We start from the raw sequence: 21,087 nt of genomic DNA, 5'->3' as shown, positions 1-21,087 counted from the left end.
GTATGAAGAACAGATATCTTTTAAAAATTACAATTAACATAACATTCATTGAGGAAGGAAAGAAAACAAGATTTTCAGATTAGACTTGTTGGGAAATTGTAGAGAAAAGTAGTCCCCCAGCAGAACTTGCTGTTCTCTTCTGGAAGCTTATACTGAAAGCTAAAACGGAACTTGAAACATGATGCCACTCTGACTCTGTCTTCATTAACCAAACAATATTTTATCCTTTTATTTTTTGCTTTCCATAAATGCTATCCTTGTCATCTTCATCTTAACGAAAGCTGGCTCCACCCTTGTGAGCTTGACCCACCAGTGGAAAACACCTCTTCTAGTCTCTCTTTAGAGACAAGAAGTTTCAGTGTTTTCTTTTTTTTTTCTTTTATTTATTTATTTTTTTTTAATTTACAATATTGTATTGATTTTGCCATACATCAACATGCATCTGCCACGGGTGTACACGTGTTCCCCATCCTGAAGTGCCCCCCCAACCCCCATCTCCCTCCCCATACCATCCCTCTGGGTCATCCCAGTGTTTTCTAACTAAAAAGCTAAGAGGAAAGAAGCAGACAAAAAAAGATATCTAAAATACCCATAAGAATATAACAACAGTTGACTTAACACAAAGCACATTTCAGACCATAGGATAACTTGGCCCAAACAACAAGGCCTTGAATGACTGCCAGGGATCCCAGACATTGACCATCTTGGAACCAGAGCCCCAGTCTGGAGACGGGGCAATTAAACCAAACTACAGCTGAGTCCTTCCACAAAGGCCAAAGCACCCTGCTCACCCCAAACTAAAAGTCCTCCAAGTTTGAATCACTGAAGCTATGGCTATCTGTTGAGTGTTCCTGTTTCTTCCATCTTCACCCGTGGCAGACCTTGAAGACTCTAACAATTAATTCTCTTGGCAAACCTGTGGACACTTGTGAAATTCACAGCCTGATATCCTTGGTCTCCATCCAAGTTTCCATATTTTCCTGTTATCTTATTCTCTCATTTTTACCTCCTCTGCAGTGAGTTTTGTCTCTTGATACAACCCCTCACAAGTTTTTTTCTGTGGTCCTCTTCGCAAAATTTTTGTGTGCTTTCTGAACTACCTGTTTGCTGACTGGTAAAACTTTCTTATATTCTATCTTTCTCAGATTTTCACCTTCACCTCCATGCATTAATGGAAATCCAGCTTTCTCCTGTGGGTCTGTGTATGGATGGAGAAAGAGAGAAAGTGAGAATATCTTCCAGCCATTCCAAATGATTACCCAGAGCCTGAGTTACTAAAAACATAATTTTTCTTTTTTTGGAAAGGAGTTACATATCCTCAAAACAAGCAAAAAAAATTTTTTTAAGCAAAACAAAAAGCCCTCTCCTATTGGACAGCAATCCTGTTATCCAGTTTTCAAATGGAATCTTTAGAATTTCTAGTTGACAAACATGGCATTTAATCAGGACCTACTTCCTAAGGGCTGTTGTAAGGATTAAATGAGTTAATACATTCAGAGTGTTGAGACCTGAACCTGGCATATGGAAAATGCCCAATATGTCATGTAAAAGTTTCCACAACTGCCCATCACTTCTCTCATGTCTGCCCTTCAGAGATATTGTCTCCATCTCCCTTTGCCATTGTCTCACAGCAAGATTTTGGGATCTGTCCTCAATTGGAATGGCTCTGCCTTTGAAATCTGAAGTTCAGATATCTGATTCTGTTAAAATTTTATATGATTCCTACTCTATTAATTAGTTTACAAACTGAAACTCTTCCTCCATATCTAGTACTCCTTCATATCAACACTTTCATTGTCCCACTGCCTTTTGGTTGTATTTGCCTAGGATAACCTCTATTATGTATTGATATTGGGCTTCCCAGGTTGCGCTAGTAGTAAAGAACCCTCCTGCCAATGCAGGAGACCTAAGAGACATGGGTTTGATTGCTGGGTTGGGAAGATCCCCTGGAGGAGGGCATGGCAACCCATTTTAGTATACATGCCTGGAGAATTCCATGGACAGAGGAGTCTGGTGGGCTATGGTCTACAGAGCTGCAAAGAGTCGGACACTCCTGAAGTGACTTAGCATATTCATGCATAATAGTTTACATATGTAAAGATATGTACCTATATGCTATCAAATCATGTATTCGTCTTTCCACACTCATAAAATTAAGTTCAAAGCATTCTAGAGACATTTGGACTATTATTTGGTTCATAATATCAGAAAGGAATGTTGAATTATTTTCAAGATTATCCTTAATACTCAAGTATTATTGTGGTAATTTTCACTAACCATTAGCAGACTATTAAAATAATATCTGCAACACCTTAAGTGCATTGCTTTTAAACACTTTTTTAATATTTGCAGGTATTATTTTAACTAATTAGAACAGAAATCTTCAGAGTAAAAAGTACAAATATATCACAATTAATGACACCACGTTGGAACAAATGGATTCGTGAAGCTGGTTAAATTATCCTTCAATTTGAAAATAATTATTTTATTGGCATAAATGCACTTAAGACAATTTGGTTTTACAATAGGACTGGAAACTGCAACATCACATTTGGAAAATTGGTATACCTCACAGTTGTGTGTTTGGTTAGAAACTAATCTTAACTTCATGTACGTTTAGAAAAGGATTTTAGAGATTAAATCCAAACAGAGTCCACAGAAGTCACAGCTCAGACCAGACTTTTTGATGAGCAGTTCCTGCTCTTCTTGCACCCTTCTGAGTTGGGAATGAACTCTCTGCAGTAAGGACTGCAATTTGGGATAAAACAGACTTTCAAATTTGCCATCTACTTAGTGTCCTTGCAGTATGAACATGTTCCTTCATTGGTATTCACTAGGCACGGGAGAAGGCAATGGCACCCCCCTCCAGTACTCTTGCCTGGAAACTCCCATGGACAGAGGAGCCTGATAGGCTTCAGTCCATGGGGTCGCTAAGGGTTGGACACGACTGAGCGACTTCACTTTCACTTTTCCTTTTCATGCATTGGAGAAGGAAATGGCAACCCACTCCAGTGTTCTTGCCTGGAGAATCCCAGGGACGGCAGAGCCTGGTGGGCTGCCGTCGATGGGGTTGCACAGAGTCGGACACGACTGAACGACTTAGCAGCAAGCAGCAGCAGCAGGCACAGGAAAGATTTCTACATCATCAGAGAGATGTTCATTTTGGGCAGTGTTATGGAAGGTTAGAAAGGCTTTCTCTTCTTGCCTTCTGCCAACAGAAACCTCCTTGTGAAATGTGAATATGGAATGATTTAGAAATTCAACTTAATGACATAGGAGCACTTATCATCAAATGTGTCACAAAACTTGCCGTTTGGTAGGTCTAAAGAAAATGAAGGTTCAGACATTTTTCTAATTAAGCTACTAAACTAGTTTTACCAATTCAGCAAGTATTTAATGAGGAAAAATATAAAGAAAAATTCCCTGACTCGTACATTCTAGAAAATATGCAAAATTATACACGCATTCAAGTCATTAGTGAACTGAAGTGTCTTCCTGTGCTTAGAAATGACATGCTTATGTCAAATCCAATCATGGTATCTGCTGTCCATCTCACTGGTGTAAGCTTCATAGTTAAGGCAGTAAGAAAAGACTATTATCTTTGGAATCTATTTCTTTGAACTATATTCTATTATTTTTGTCCTGACAAAATCGTATAAAATAGCATTGAGATGAGCTATGCCCAGATTCATCTTCTCCACTAAATCAAGTTTCTCAGCCTCAGCACTACCAACATTTTGGGCAGATTTTTCTTTGCTGTGCATAATAACAGGATGTTTAGCAGCATTCTTAGTGGTGGTGGTGGTGGTGGCTTAGTCGCTAAATCGTGTTTTACTCTTTGTGACCCCATGGACTGTAGCCTGCCAGGGTCCTCTGTTCATGGGATTTCTCAGGCAAGAATACCACAGTGGGTTGCCATTTTCTTCTCCAGGGGATCTTCCTGGCCCAGGGATCGAACCAGGGTCTCCTGTGTTACAAGCAGACTCTTTACCAGCTGAGCCACCATGGAAGCCTCTCCCAACTAGCTGACGGTAGCACCTAATCCCTCACATGTCCAACCAAAAGTGCCTTCAGACACTGTCAAATGTCCCTCTGAGAAAGAAAGAAGGATAAATTGTCCCAACTGAGAAGTACTGTACTACGATGAACGGGTATTTGGTGAGCCCCACATGTTAGATGTAGGGCTGGATACTGGAGATGAGGTAGAGATAAACATGCGAAGGGAGCTGGGAAGTCCAGGAGAAATAAAAACAATTACAATAATGACGTCAGAGAGACTGAGGGTGGACTCCAGCTCTGCCAACTGTGGGTCCTGTGACCTAAGCGTGTAGTTCATCGGCTACAAGCTTTAGCGTCCTCCTTTGTGAAAAAAGGAGATCCATACTTCAAGATTGTTGGAAAGATGAATTATGTGTAACAATGTATAACAACCTAACATGGGGTGATACCTCAAAAATTATACTTCTTGTTATCTTAATATAATTTTCTTTAAAAATAAATCATTTTAGTATAGTAGTTACAGGGAGTGGACTTTAGGGCTAAAGTGATTGAATTTAAATATCTCTGTGGCCACTGAAATTTGCTCCACAGATTCCTCAACTGTAAAATAAACTCAGTATAAAAATACCTCTTTCATGAGGCAATTGTGATTGTTCAGTTAGTTGCATGTAAAGCATCTGTAAACATTAACTTTTACTCCCATAATCAATTTTAAGACATACATCTTTCATATTTTAAATCTCTGAAATTAGAAACCATCTACCAGCATTACTATGAACAGAGCTAGTGGAGGTGATGGAATTTAGCTGAGTTATTTAAAATCCTAAAAGATTGTGCTGTAAAAGTGATGCACTAGAGATGACATGTCATAATTGATTTGGCAATTTCTTTTTCTCCTTAACTCAGAGAAAAAATACTCTTGGATCTCACAAGTATGTAACTTGAATTCAGTTACATATGCTATTATATATGATTAAAAGTATTTAGATTAAATCTTTTGACTTATTATTCATCCAGGCACCCAATGGTGTAAATTTTACTATTACTTTTAACTTCTTTTTATCCTATGAACCCTGATATAGTATCAATTCCTAATTTAAAAAAGCAATACTTTTTTTTGTACGGCCACTTGCACTAATATCCATGTTTGTGTATCCACAAGAAATACCCCAATGTACCCACTAAACTACCTTTTTAACTACTTCCTACCCAAGAGGCCTATGCCCAAACTTTCTCTACTCCAAGTTACACTATATATAAATGTAAATATCAATTTTCTAAGCATAGATACAAGGAGATATCTCTATTCACTGTGCTGAGTGAATCCCCATTTCACAATGTGTTTAGTACAAACACTTCAGTTGGAATTAGAAGCTTTCATAATAAAGCCTCAACTAACCTTACTAGCCTTAAGTGCCACTCCACTACGCTCCAGGGAAACCGAATCACTAATTGTTGGCCTATACTTCCACCACCAAAGCTTTTTCATCTTGTGTCCATCTCTTGGAATAGTCTTCTTTCCACTTATAGAAATTCTATTCTTCCTTTCAGAGCCATCTCTAGTGTCACATGGGAACAGAGAAGCTTTTATTTTCTGAAACCCTAAAGAGTCTTGTACGTCATAGTCTGTATATAATTTTCCTTATTTAATAATTAATGTTTTTTTTTAATATCTCATACATTCCTCTAAAGTTCTTACCTTCCTTCTCAAATTCTTGAGAGCAAACTCGTTTTCTTATGTTAGGTCTCAACACTAGAAATGTTTGATTAATCTCTATGGTTACTTTTGAAATAATTCATGGAAATATAATATTTTATTAGTCTACCTTGAAGATTTGCATTATTCCTTTGAGGTAATTGATATCTTAGTATAAACTATGTTCAAAGTATTTTCTTTCACACTCTTTATGAAATCTTTCAAATAAAGGTAAAAGTCCTGATTGACATTTTTGTTTCTGTTAAATGTGCTATAAATATTTGGACATAATTATCAGAAAATATGAGTTAATAAATGGATTATTTATAGTTTCTATTGAACTTTTTATAACAAATATTATATGTTGTATGAATTGTAGCAACACAGAATACTCAGATATTCCTTATAAAGATGACAAATGCCTATATATTTGATGAAATGAGTTTAAAGATATAATAACCTCTGTACAGTTATGCTCATAAGAATAGCAAAATTTCTGCACTGAGATTTTGTCACAAGGCTATTCCATAGATCTACATGATTGGTCAATCACCTTCTAAGAAGAAACTTCAAGTACATTAATTTATTGGGGAAGGTTCACTGTGCCCCAATCACAGCTCGCCCTACCTAAATATGGTTTTTTAGGATGAAGCTCCAATGAGTTAATACTAAATACCTACTAAAATAGATTTCACTAGGAATTGCTTCTTTTGTGGTAGAGTAGATTCTTATATGCTTTGGAAGCATTCTTTTATCGCTTATCCTTGGCAGCTGTATCTTTTTCACACACTAACAAAGACATAATCCTCATTTATCTTGTCACTGTAATACTGGGTTTCAATTTATTATTTTTTTCCCTTTTCTCTTTCAATTCATACCAGTTAACTTGAATATCTAGGTCAAGCAGCAACCTTCCCAAAGGGACAATTATAAGAAGCAAAATATATATATATGGGATTCCCTGGTGGCTCAAAGGTAAAGAATCTGCCTGCAATGTAGAGATGCAGGTTTGACCCCTGGGTTGGGAAGATCTCCTGGTGGCAACCCACTCCAGTATTCTCGTCTTTAGAATCCCATGGACAGAGGAGCCTGGTGGGCTGCAGTCATAGGGTTGCAAAGAGTTGGACACAATGAAGTACCTGAGCACACATGCATATATATATATATATATATATATATATATATATATAAACATGTGTTTATATATGCTTTCCTACAAACATGTATGTTTGTAGGAAATATAATATCTGGAACACAGTTCAGCCTTTCAATTCATAACTGCCCATGAAACTGTTGATAATCAAATATTATCAAGAAAATATTCAAAAATACTCTTAGTAAATTCAAAAGTGGCCTAAGAATGCAATGGAGAAGGCAATGGCACCCCACTCCAGTACTCTTGCCTGGAAAATCCCATGGACGGAGGAGCATGGAAGGCTGCAATCCATGGGGTCGCTGAGGGTCGGACACGACTGAGCGACTTCACTTTCACTTTTCACTTTCATGCATTGGAGAAGGAAATGGCAACCCACTCCAGTGTTACTGCCTGGAGAATCCCAGGAATGGGGGAGCCTGGTGGGCTGTCATCTATGGGGTCGCACAGAATCGGACACGACTGAAGTGACTTAGCAGCAAGAATGCAAAGATGAATTATATTTTCATGCCCAAGAAAAATTCATAGTTCTAGTATTTATTCTTTACTCATGCTATTTAATTCACCTGGCAAGCGTTTCTTTAGCTTCTGATGTGCTTCTTGTTACTAAATTTTTCCCTAGATACATTGTTCAGAAGAACATGGATATATTAATTTAAAATATTCTTGTGAGAATAAAGATAGCTATAACTTTCAATTGGTGGTAGAAAACAGTAAATTTTTTGAAGATAAATTTATTTATTTGATATAATGAAATTATTGCTTATGAGTACCAGTTATAATGAAGAGTATAAAATCTTTGTTATGTACAGATATATTTTGTGACTCTAATGAAAGTGACACTTCCAAATGCTTCAAGCATTTACCAAGCTCTATTTTTCTAATCTTCAGTCCCAATGGAAAATGGACAAAAGTTGTTCCCATCCAGTACCCCAAAGTAGTGGTCAAGAGTATAGATTTTAGATCCAGAAATCCTTGATCCTCATTAGGCCTCATTTTTCTCATTTGCAATATTGGGAGAATAACAATATTTATATCATGTCCCGAAGGTAAGTGTATTAACATAAAATGCCTAAAGTAGGCCTGATATAGAATAAACAGTAAGTAAATATAATTTATTATTATTATATTTATGAGAAAGGAAAATGTAATTAAAAACAACTCTTAAATCAGTACTAGGCTTTTTAAATAAAGTCTAATAAACTCTTTAAATAAAGTTTTTAAATAGACTATGTAGATAAGAATTCAGGCAGGGTCAAAAACAAATTTGGATTAAAAAAAGTGCATTTATACATAGAAATCTGAGAAGATACATGCAAAACATAAAAAGTAGGCATCATTGATAATGGGTATAAAATTGATTTTAACATTTTTTTAGGCTCATTCATTTCAAATCTTAGGGAATTTTTCCTACATAAAAGTATTAGCATACTTTCCAAATTGTTTTGCATTGTTGCTATTCATGGAGTCAGACCATTTCAGAATATAAGAGTTCTGCAGAGGTCATGCAGGGCAACCTACACATTTTGCAAATGTGGACTGTGGTACTCATACACGTAATATACATTGCTTAAAATAACTTGATGAATTATGACAGAGCTAAGGTAAGAATGTTCATCTCCTAAATTCTAGTTTACCTTACAGCTCCACATTACAATTCAGTTTCCTAAGAATAAGAACAATGGCAGCAAAAAACAACCAGAAATATATCTTAATTTGAAAAGCCCATGGAGTGATTAACTCATCTAAGTAATTCTAACCACAAATTGTCTTCTAAAGGCAAGGATCTGTATTGATAAAGTCAATTATAGACTCTTTTCTTTTTACATTTTATTAAAGTAACAGCCCAGGTATGATGAGAAAGAGTGTCTCTAATAGTGTGTCCAGTATATCCACCCTTGGGATACGGCGTGATGTGATGACTACCTCCTGGTACGCCTCTGGCCGTGTCCTCCTGTTTGGGCTAAGGTCCGACCTCAGCCTAGCTGAATGCTCTAACATGCCACACTTTGATGGAAGCAGCGCACCTGCTGTGGCTCCTGGTGGGACAGCACTCACATGCCAATGACAGGTGGCAGTCAGGCAGATCCTTTTGCCCTGCAAACTGGCGCCTGGTCTTGGCTCTGCCCTCACACATCACAGGAGCTGCCAGTTAATGGACAGCAGAGCTTCTCTGACTTCAAGGCATTTCTTCTTCTAAGGATGCCCCAGCTTGTTAGCTGACCACTGGCCAGAACCCAAATTGCAAGCCAGTTCCTGCATTGTCCTTGAGCAGAAATTTACAACAGATGGGCCACTGTGGTCACAGGATGAGACAACTTGCACTCCCCACCCTAGGTGGCAATTAGTTTTGTGTTAACAGCAAATATTAGCACCTATTTGATGAAAACACAGAAAGAGGTATCATGTTCGCCTCCCTTTGAAAATTGCTAATTAATTCTATTTATAAGTAAAATCTGTATTTTCAGCTTCCAAGGAGGAAACCTTGACTTGGTCCAAGTTTAGATTTTCAAAGCACCAGGACATTTTACATGTGGGTTATGAAACTGGTCTAAAAGCTACCTGGTCTAAAAGCTACCCTCAACAGTAATGTATATAGCATTCCTATAAAGTCATTCATAATACAGTGATTCTAACCAATTACCTAAGATTTTACCTAGAATGTAAAATTTGTAAGCAGCTGAATTCCATAAACAATTCATAATCACATAATTAGAGTTCATTAGTTTAAAATACAGGTTTCATGTTGGAGAGATTCTAAGTCAAGTGCTGTCGCGTCAAGACACACATATCAATGTGTGTCTTAGGAAACAACTTTAACTTCTTATGACATATCCCTCAAATGGGAGTGTTATTATGCTGGGACAATATGGTTTAAAATAATGAAATTAATATATACAAAAATCATTTAGAAGAATGTATGGCAAATAGTAAGTCTTGCTTTTATCATTACATAATCTTCCTACAAAGACTGTAAACAATGGTGGTTTCCTTATTATTAGCAGACAAATGGTACCAGGTAATGTGAGAAATTTGCATCAGATGTCTAATTGCACTGGGCCTAGAATATAATATCTGAACCATGTATAGTCTCCCAAAGGTAGAGAAAGGATGGCAACTTGTAAGCTTGGCAAATTGGATGGTAAAAGTTATAAATAAATCTATACAATTTAAAAGCAAATGTGATATATCTTAAATCAATAGTATTTTATGTGTTTCTGTGGAAATCAATCAGTGAGAGAGTGGAGACTGTATAATTATTCAATGAAATCATTTTATGTATTATTTTTTTTTAATTAACTGTATTTTCTTTGTAGTTATCTACATAACTAATAAACATCATCAATCAGTTGGATTTCTAAAACAGAGATACCTGTTACATGAACCTCCTGTACAATGTTTCCAGTACTCTGAATTAGTTATATCATTTTAATAACCCTTTGAGGTAGAATGGATAGCATAATTATTCACCCTGTACAAATGATCAAAGCATAGGTCAATCATTAGTCCCATTACATTGCTCATCTATATCTCTAGGATATAAAACACAAAGAGTTTAAATAGCTTCTTCAAGGTCACACTCCTAGTTAGTGGTAGAGAAATCTGTTGAACATCAGTTCCAGAACATGTGAGTATAACTGAAGGGATAAATGATCAAACAGTGTCAGAACAAGGCTAAAATCCAACATCCCTGACAATGACCTAAATATTCTTTATGTTACTGGTAGCTGTATTAAAAGATCCCACAATAATGGTCCAGACAGTTCTAATTCTTCTTTTTTTTCCAAGCAGAAATGGCAAAGACATCTGTATAGCTGAAAAATCATAGAATTCTAATTTACACTTTTCCTTGTATTTCTGAATCTTAGGGATTAGTCTTTTTTTTTTTTTTTAACAAAAGCTACGAACAATATTTATTAACATTGCTTTTCTCTTGCTTTCAGTATTTTTTGTCCTTTTTCTTTTTGAGAACTACTTTAATTGACCAATCTTGACCAGCCAGCCTAATCAGCATGGTTATTTATCATTAGCCCAAATTACCACATGTCCTTGAAACACACACTGTATGTGAAGAAGGCTGATCTCCTCAGCAGGGTAGCTTAGCACCTGTTCAGCATCTCTGCATCCCAGAAGCACATGCTCTAAACAATGGAGCTTCCAAACAATTAATATAAGAACATTCTCCAGGGCTAAGCGAAAGGAGCCACTGACTGTAAAAATGCCACAAAAGGGGAATTATAAGTGGTTCTATACAGTTCCTTTTCTTAAGGAATTATGTATTTATGTGAATCTCACATTTCATGGAACTAAGAACTCAAAGTCTCTCTGAAAATAGACACACACTTTAGAGAAAGGAATTTGTCACTGGGTTCAGGAAAACATAGAATTTTGCATTATATATCTTTAAACTCTTTTTCTCTAGTCCCTTTTCTATTTTTATGAAATATTCATGAATTATAACCACTATAGGCAAGCCATCAACTGCATTTAGAATTCTCAGGCATACATAAGAAAGCAAATGACATTTTTTTTTAATGTGACAAAAATAATTGATACTATGAACATTCCTTTCTCTACTCTAGATCCTTATTGAGGAAGTTAGTGTCACTCTAAACTTATTGTTGAAAGTAAATAAAAATGAATTAAAATATCTTGGAACTAACTAGTAGTGATATACTGATGTATGACTGATGTAAGATGTTAAATATCCTGTTTACCATTCTTTAAAAGCTTGCTTAATAATTATCTGAAATACAAGCTCTAATGACAAGCCTAGCTAAGAAAACTTAGTTAATTAATCAAACTACTTCTTACTCAAATTCAGTGAAGAGGCATTTTTATTCTCTTCACAAATATTAAACTCTTGGTATATATCAATTTTATTGTTATGTCTTTGGTTGTGAATATATAGCATTATGTTTCTTTTATATTAATACATGCTATTTCTCATAAAGCTTCAGCATATGTATATTTTTTACATTACAAGACATACACTATTCCTATGCTATGATGGACCATGACAGAAAATGAAACATTCCCCAATATGGGCAATTTCTATCACAAGAAACACTTTGTGAAAAGATGTATTGAAGGAATCTGATCACCAAAAGTACTAATTAGCAAAAAAAGCTCCAGGTTTGCCTGGAAGAAAAAGATGCAGCACCCAAGAAAGACACTAGAACTACCACGGTTTTAACTTTCATTAATGTTTCAGTATGTGAATACTTTGCTACATCACTCAGTTTGATTAACATAAAATAAAAAAAAATCAAAACAGTATACTTACTTTGCTTTAAAGTGACTTGCTTTTTACAGACTATCAGTGGGCATTATAAATACAATAGGAACTTAACAACATAGGCAAAACTTAAAAGTATTTCTTCTACAATCTAAATTACACTTTGGAAAAAAACTGTGCTTTTAAAACACATACTCATTATGAACTACAGAACATCTTTCCATTTATTTCCTCATTCTGTTCTCCCTACCCACTTTATTTTCACAGTGGCGTGTAGAATTCTTGTGCCTAATAAATTGAGGTGGTGTCAGCTTAGTTGAGCACATATATATTGAGAGTCTCTGGAGAAAAAGATATTGATACTCAGCACAATCACAAAAAAGGCAATGACCTCCTTTTTCTTCCTGAAACTTTCAACTGTGAAAAGAGTAGTCTTAGGATGTTTCTGCAAGTGTGGCTGAACAGGACCCTGTAGTGCTTTCCAGGGATATCTTCTTCCATATCCTTTGCTTTAGTTCCTCTCTGAAGTACCAAGGTAAGTACCAAGTAATGCACATTTCATGAGTTGTTTCACAGATGCTAAAACTGCCACCAAATGGAAGATGATAACTACCCTTCTTCACCTGGATTTTTAAAGTGCTTTGCAGAAACCCCTGCAAGAGGTCCAGGCTTTTTAAGGCATGAGCCTTGCAAGGCCCTGAAGAAAAACTTTCTCTGGTCCTATCCTATCTCTCATGTTTTGGTTTGCTTGGCCTCACTGTACATTGAGCACAGAGATAACACAAGCAATTAACATTTTAATCGCTTAGACAGTAAAGAATCCTCAGACAGTAAAGAATCCTCCTGCAATGCAGGAGAGCTGGGTTTGATCCTTCGGTTGGGAAGAATCCCTGGAGAAGGGGATGGCTACCCACTCCAGTATTCTAACCTGGAGAATTCCATTGACAGCTGAGGCTGGTGGGCTATAGTCCATGGGTCCCAAAGAATCAAACATGACTGAGCAACAAATGCTTTGACATTTTTCACTACTTACATAAAATGAAGGGTCCTTCCAATTGTCTCTGTCATATGGAAAATGTCCAGATAAATAACTTTTCCCTGGTTGGGTATCAAGGTTATTGTTATACATGGGGATTACTATTAACTAACCTCACTGAAATATTAAAGCAAAAATTGTCTTTCGTATAACTCATCAATGGTAAACTGTAATTTCATTAATGATAGTTACTGAGAAAGGTCAGAAATTTAGGGCTAAATCAAAGAAAGAGGTACAGGGGTACTACTTTATTTTCACAGCAAAGAAAAAAACTACTCTGTTAATTCATCTCTGGTTACTGAAAGGTTGGTACAGATTTCTTTGTCTGTGTTGAAAGTTTAAATAGCTATTATAGCATTTCATAAATTTAAACTTGAACTGAAAAGCTTTTCTTGTCTCCAAAAGAAAAATAGTCACATATTACTTACATAGTAATTACAGGCTATGCAGCTGCCCTATAAAGCTTTACTATAAATGTTTTAAGCATGAACTACTACATAAACCTCATTCAAATTACATTAAATGTTAAGCCAAAGAAATGTCATCCTCCACACCACTCCACACAATTGCTTACACAAGAACAATGGCCATCTCCCTAGTCTGAGACCTAAATAATGTAATAGAATCAATGTTGTTGATTTAGGCTATGGGTTGTTAAAAGTCATTACTGTTATTCGTCACCAAGTAAAGAGGTCTCCCTCCCCCTCATTATGCAAAAGTGAAGCTTATGCTAATGCATACAAAGCTAAGAATGAATAAGCTTCTTTGAAATACCATTTAAAGATTGAGATTTCAAGAAAAATACATGGCTTCTATCATGATAAAAATACTGACCTCAATTTCTACATTGCACTGATCCTTGCTTTAAGCCTTTCTAACATACAATTTTAAAGCTTACACAGCATTTCCATTTGCCTAATACTTTAAAAATATTTAGCTGGTCACACAAAGCACTGTAGTCATCTCATGCCAGTAATAGAAGAATATAGAGTACAAACCTACAAACTGTTTCAAGGGAAGTTAGTAGAGGTATGATTTCAAAAATTTCAACTTTGCCTTTAGAGGTTTTTATATCAGACATTCATAAAATGCAGCTTTAATGCTGTTATTTGATTTACATGTATCATTTTGAGCTCTGAAACAAATGAATAGGGCAACATTTGGAGAACATTGTGGCAAATACAGTTGTCAGGTTTATGACCTAACACCTAGAGCAATCTGGGAACAAATCAAACTAGGCTTAAGCTATATTTTCACTGAATTCAAACATATAGACGCATTAAAATGTAATACACCCTTACAACTTTCTATTTTTTCGACTTTTGTCCATGGGATCCTATTTAATGATTAAAAATATCAAGGACGTAATGTGAATATTATGTAAACCTGGGTAATCATGTGACAAAAATAGCACTCCTTGTAGCTTTTCTTCCTAAAGTCCCAGAAAGCCAGTCTAATTATGAGAAAACACTTGACACATCCAGGTTTGGAAACATTCTTAGGACACCTGGCCAGAACAGCTTAAGGTCATAAAACAAGAAGAGACTGAGAACCTGTCATAGAACAGAGGAGACTGGGAAAATGTGACAACTTAAGACAATATCCTATAACATCCAACCAAAGTACCCCAGATAGGATCCTGGAGGAAAAGGAAGGCTGGTGAATTCAAAATAATGCATATAAACTTTCATTTTCATGTATCTGCATTTGTCTATTATGAGTTATAGATCTGTCACAGTTGTATAAGATAACAATATGGGGACTTTCTGAACTATCTCTTTGAATTTTCTCTGTGAATCCAAAAGTATCCCTAAATGAGAGATTTTGTATGGACAAGCTGTTTTTTTCTAGTAATTGAAAATTAGTCTTTGTTTATGCTCATTTTACAATATTATTAATCTCTTAGTCTTACATCAACATTTTAAAATTATACACAAAGTACCGTCAAATTTGTGGAAAGTTAGTGTATCTGTAGAAAATGGACTTCAGCAACTCAAATTCATCAATCACCTCTACTTGCTTTTCAACAGGCTTCTCCACTGGGAAAGTGTGAGGAGCTTCACGTGCAACAAACCTCTCCTAGCAGCATTCCTTTAAAACTAGATATCTGACTGTGCTTTGCTTAGTTGCTCAGTCGTGTCCAATCTCATGGACTGTAGCTCACCAGGCTCCTCTGTCCATGGGATTCTCCAGGCAAGAATACTGGAGTGGGTTGCCAAGCCCTCTCCAGAAGATCTTCCCAACCCAGGGATCAAACCCAGGTCTCCCACATTGCAGGCAGATTCTTTACCACCTGAGCCACCAGGGAAGGCCTGGTGTCAGGAAGATATCTGACAGCAAAATGAAAAACGAAACATAGAATCTATTTCTCTACTATTTATGCTGAAAGCTAAGCAAATTAAAATGTTCACTTGTCTCATTCCTATGCTGCTGCTGCTGCTAAGTCGCTTCAGTCGTGTCCGACTCTGTGCGACCCCATAGACAGCAGCCCAACCAGGCTTCCCTGTCCCTGGGATTCTCCAGACAAGAACATTGGAGTGGGTTGCCATTTCCTTCTTCAGTGCATGAAAGCGAAGAGTGAAAGTGAAGTCGCTCAGTTGTGTCTGCTTCTTAGCGACCCCATGGACTGCAGCCTACCAGGCTCCTCCATCCATGGGATTTTCCAGGCAAGAGTACTGGAGTGGGATGCCATTGCCTTCTCCACTCATTCCTATAGTAGATTGCAAAGGAACCTCTCACTATTTAAAATGTTTGGTCCATTTCAAGTCAGTGCTGTTGATGATGTGATTTTAGAAAGTATAATGTCATAGACCTAGGGATATATAAAATTGAGATTTTGAAATGAATGTATACATTCAGGAAGGAAACAATAGCAGTGTCAGTGAAAGCACAAAAAAAGGCAATTTCTTTTCTGTGAAAGTATGTTTATAGTCAGTTGAATGAAACCTAATTTCTTTTTTAGGAAAGAAAATTAGCAAAAAAGCAGGATATGAAATGTTTTGCAGATCATGATTATAGTAGGTGTGATGCCTGTAGTTTCAGAAGGCAGGACTAGGAGGAAGGCCAAACAAATTTATAGCTAAACTCACTTGTTACATAAGAATAAAAAAACGTGGTTGATCTATTTGATCATAAAAGTCAAGGTCCTGGGAGAATTTAGACTACAAAAATGTTTTATATTTATTTTCAGAAAAGATTACAAACATTTCTGGGCTTATCATCGAGAGATGAGAGACTGGGTTTTGTGATAAAAAGAACAGAAAAGAGTTGGAAGAGTTCTCCATGAAGAGATGACAAATGAGAAAGTGACAGGGAGTCCTTAAATGAAAATTCCTTCTATGGCTAGTGATATGCCTTTTCATTTTTGTATTGAATTCAATCTCTGTTTTGTCACAGACCCTATAATCCACTATACCCAGCAGCTTTCTGTAGCTTTGGCAACAGAGCAGTAGTTGAAGGATATAGTTGGGGTGGGTGGGTCGTTAGGAATTCAGCAGGAATATAATGGAAGACCCGGATAGGGCATGAGAGAAAGAGAGTTCTTCAGGAATCCTTGATAGTCGGGGATTGCAGATGGAGTGAAGGGTCAGGCATTTTTGTGAAAATTCAATGAAAGAGTAACATCAAAAGCCTAGATGACTTCAGTATATAAACAGCAGATACTTGGCTTGCAAATGTAAAAGTCATGTGTGAAAATAATACACCAAAATATGAGTGTTTGGTGGTACAACTAATGCTGTCTTTTTCTTATCTAATTATTCAATGGTCATCTAACAATTTTCCATACCTATGACATTCTTACCTTCCTCTCGGCAAGTCTGCATCATCCTTTTTCCACCGCACAGTTGGCTGAGGATCTCCCTGGACCTGACAACGGAACTCTACAGCTTCTTCCTCCAGTACCACTTGGTTAATTGGCCTCCTGAGAAATGTGGGTCGTTCTTAGGGAAGAAAAAAAAAAAAGAAAAATGAAATGAATGTTGTCCATATTTTAAGTGCATTTTGAAAAAAGCATAAAAAACATGTGGTTTATTTTTGGCACATAAGTACCTAATTTTATAGCTCAACTGTCTTGATAAGGCTTCGTGGAACCTATTAACGTAACTGTATAAAATGAAATATTCTGGAACACATAAATAGCTAAAGTTTGTATATAAATCCATACTATCGGCTGGAAAATAAAACTGATTCTTCTGTGAATTTCTGACCTAAATCATGTGGGTCTTGTCATAAAAATCTGAACATTGAATCCCACAGAAAAAAAGAAAAGAGATGAAAGAGATTATTTTCATCTATTACAATGACTCAGATTGGAGAAAACTGAAAGTTGAAACCAGTGAAAATATTAAAAAGGAAACAAATATTAATATTCCATCAACGAGGCTAGAGAAAACAAAACAGTTGTGTTCTCAACATAAGCATATATTTCCTAAATTTTTTTACCAAAGTTATCCATTTGATAAGGACCTAATACTTCCATGGGCTTCCCTGGTGGCTCAGAGGGTAAAGCGTCCGCCTGCAATGCAGGAGACCCGGGTTCGATCTCTGGGTCGGGAAGATCTCCTGGATAAGGAAATGGCAACCCACTCTAGTACTCTCGCCTGAAGAATCCCATGGTTGGAGGAGCCTGGTAGGCTAGAGTCCATGGGGTCTCAGAGTTGGACACGACTAAGCAACTTCACACTTACAACACTTAACACTTCCATGAATGTTTTCACTTCATATGTGGAAAACTGTCTACTTGGTTTTTTTGTATGTCTGAAAAAAAATCTGTCAAACTAATTTTTCTTAAATAAAAAACCAATATCATTAGTAATTATTGTAAACTATTTACTGTCATATATAATTTTCTAAGGCTACTTCTAATTTTTCTCCTACATGCTCCAGATATTTGTCCATTTTTAAAAATGTAATATATGCTTGCTTATTTCTCTAATATTCTGATTTAGTGTTTCTGTTCTTTAGTCTTTTGCTGTTAATCTGTACCTAGCACTGTTAATTTGGATTCCAGCACTCATCTGAATAAAGCATGGACAAAAGAAATCCCTATCTTTAAGAATATCACTACTGAAGAGAAGTATAAAACAAAATGTAGATTTATGCATCTAAAAATACTTCAATGCTTTGTCTAGTTTCCTTTGTTTTTTATAATAACCTGATACACAGAAAATTACCATTTAATTTTTTATTGGCCCAGGTCTCTCAATCATAGGCAAGTACAGTACTGCTACTTATTGAAGTAGAAAAAGAGGTCAAGTAAAAGAAAAATGAAATCCATAGGGAGTGGACACAATTTATCTGACCATATGGCCATATTTAGTCTCTTAGAACTTTAGTTTCAAATCAATTTAAAAATGTGAATACAGTGGCACAAAAATTGAAACGTATTCAGCATATGTTGAGTATAGACTGGATGTATATGATTTTATTGACTATATTTAGACCTATATTTATAAAACAAATGTGTAAACTACAAAAGGATATTTTATTGCAATAAAGTCAACCATCATTGGTATTCAAAAGGAAGATAACTTCATCTCGCCACAGTGAAGTAGACAGTTGTGATCAATTTCTTTAAACACAGACCTGCACATACTCAAGTATTTGTACACTGGGGTCCCAAATTCCCAAGACATAAAACAAGGCTCATGGGAGTTCATCATGAAGAGCTTTTAAATGCAGGATTTAGAAATAATCCAAAACACCTGGGGGAAAGTTTGCTTCAAAAGATTTTAGGTGGTCAGAATCAATTAGCTGTAAGTGTGCCCTGCTGACAACAGAAGAAATCTGCAAGTTGGATAGAATTAATTAGTGTTGTCCTTAGACGACTGACCACTATGTGCACCAGTCAAGTATTTTAGTTCTGGCGTAGTTAATATTGTTATTAACAATATTAAAAACAATATTGTTAAAACAATATTGTCAAAAACAATAGCTATTTTTTGGCAGTATATAATAGGCAATAGAATCAGTATCTTCTTTTGAAAGTGGAATATTAATAGAAAAAAAAAGAGTTGGCATAGAAAGTAGGATTGATTTTTTTTTTCCCACTATCACTTAGGGATATTCAGTCAGTTCATTTAAATGCTGTAATAACCCAATATTAAAGGAGAGCCAGGGTACTGCAGATATCACTAATGATTGAGAAATCATCAATTTCCTTCTGGCTCCCTCTGATTTTAAAGGGGGAGTTGTCCTAAAACTTGGCATATGATGAGCAAACTAAGAGAAGTCTTTCCTTCATTCACCCCTTCATTCAGTGTGTGTTAATGCAACTTCCCCTATGCCAGACTTTGAGTGTGGTAGCTGGTGAAGAGACAGCAGCTTGGTTTCAACAGAAAAGTGGAGAGAGATGAAGTTACTTAGTTGGTAAATGGTAAGCCTGTGACAGGCCTTGTATGCCATGTCAAAGAATGTGAGTTCCACACTTTAGGCAATAGAGAGATGTTGCAACATTTAAAGTAAGGAAGCATCATTTCTAATAACCGAAAAGGATCATGTTGACAGATCTGTGGGAGATGAATTAGAAGAGAATACAAAACAGTGAAGTTAAAATATTTATTGTAATAAATTATTTCAGTTTAGAACTGACACAGTGGTTCAAGGGATGTGGAAAAGGCATAGAATGAAGAGATACCAGAAATGGTTGATCAATCAGATGTGGAAGGAAAAGTTTAGGAAGATTCTCAAATATCCATTTAGCACAGTGGAACAAAATGACAGGTAAGGTATGGATCCGTGAATGTTTAGATCTTTTTATCTCAGAAATGGTGAGATGTGAAGAAAGATGTGAAAGATGAGGGAAAAATGGACCCCTCAACACTTAAGCCATTGTTAGCCTTCTGTTGCTTGAAGTCAAATGCATTCTTAATTAATATGGTAAACATATTACTATTTATAGAGAAAAGAAATATGCTCACATCTATAGACATAGAGAACCTGTTGGATTAAAACTTCTAAATAAAGAAGGAATCATAAGAAACTTCTCATGAATGATGAAGACATTTTATCAGAAAATAAATGCAAAAATTACTTTTTTAAAGTAATATACTAAAGTCACACCTATTACAATCGGTAACAAAAAGGACACGCTGACTTTAGTGATCAAAAAGAAGGAAAGTGTTAAGTTTTGGAGAAGAACCAAAATACTCATTACTTGCAGACATTCCACAATACAAATAATACAGAACAGTAACTTTGATCATAGATAACTGTAACAAAAGATAAGAACCACAGAAAATCATGGCAGCAATGCGTCCAGTATTGCAAATTTGGGGATTTTAGTATAAACTGTGGCAAATTCATATGTTGAGATATTAATACTATCTATTTATCTACCTCTCTAACATGGAAAATTTTCATGGCATGATGCTGATTACAAAATAAATTTCATAACAGTATATAGATTAGTTCCATTAAAATACATATGGATATTTTCAGCAAAGTTTTTGTATGCTTCCATTAACATGCTACCAGTCGTGAAATTTGGAGAAGGCAATGGCACCCCACTCCAGTACTCTTGCCTGGAAAATCCCATGGATGGAGGAACCTGGTGGGCTGCTGTCTATGGGGTTGCACAGAGTCGGACATGACTGAGCAACTTCACTTTCACTTTTCACTTTCATGCATTGGAGAAGGAAATGGCAACCCACTCCAGTGTTCTTGCCTGGAGAATCCCAGGGACGGGGGAGCCTCGTGGGCTGCTCTCTAAGGGGTCGCACAGAGTTGGACACGACTGAAGCGACTTAGCAGCAGCAGTAGCAGCAGTCATAGAATTGCAACATGTGAGTATAATTAATTCAAACAACAAACTTTACATTAGACTTGTCACAAAAATAAACTTGTCTCTTTGTTCAGGGTATACCATTAAGGTCCTTGAGGACTTTTTTGGTTACCATACTTGTTGTAAGTCCCACTGTTTTGTATGGAGATACATGGAAGCACATGATTTATAATTTCAAGAA

General features: G+C 36.1%; 1 protein-coding gene across 11 annotated transcripts in view; it reads right to left on the bottom strand.

The window, feature by feature from the left end:
• The window catches only part of ROBO2 (roundabout guidance receptor 2), a 656,142-nt gene that overhangs the window by 155,893 nt on the left and 479,162 nt on the right, over nucleotides 1–21,087 (bottom strand). For all 11 annotated transcript variants that reach the window (XM_024993901.2, XM_024993905.2, XM_024993910.2 and 8 more), the window contains one exon: nucleotides 16,926–17,064. In XM_024993901.2, the coding sequence (XP_024849669.1) occupies nucleotides 16,926–17,064 (139 nt within the window). The remainder of the gene's footprint in view (nucleotides 1–16,925; nucleotides 17,065–21,087) is intronic.

Source organism: Bos taurus, chromosome 1 (assembly GCF_002263795.3).
Source record: "Bos taurus isolate L1 Dominette 01449 registration number 42190680 breed Hereford chromosome 1, ARS-UCD2.0, whole genome shotgun sequence".
Taxonomy (NCBI): Eukaryota; Metazoa; Chordata; class Mammalia; order Artiodactyla; family Bovidae; genus Bos; species Bos taurus.
This window is presented reverse-complemented; position numbering and strand designations above follow the sequence as displayed.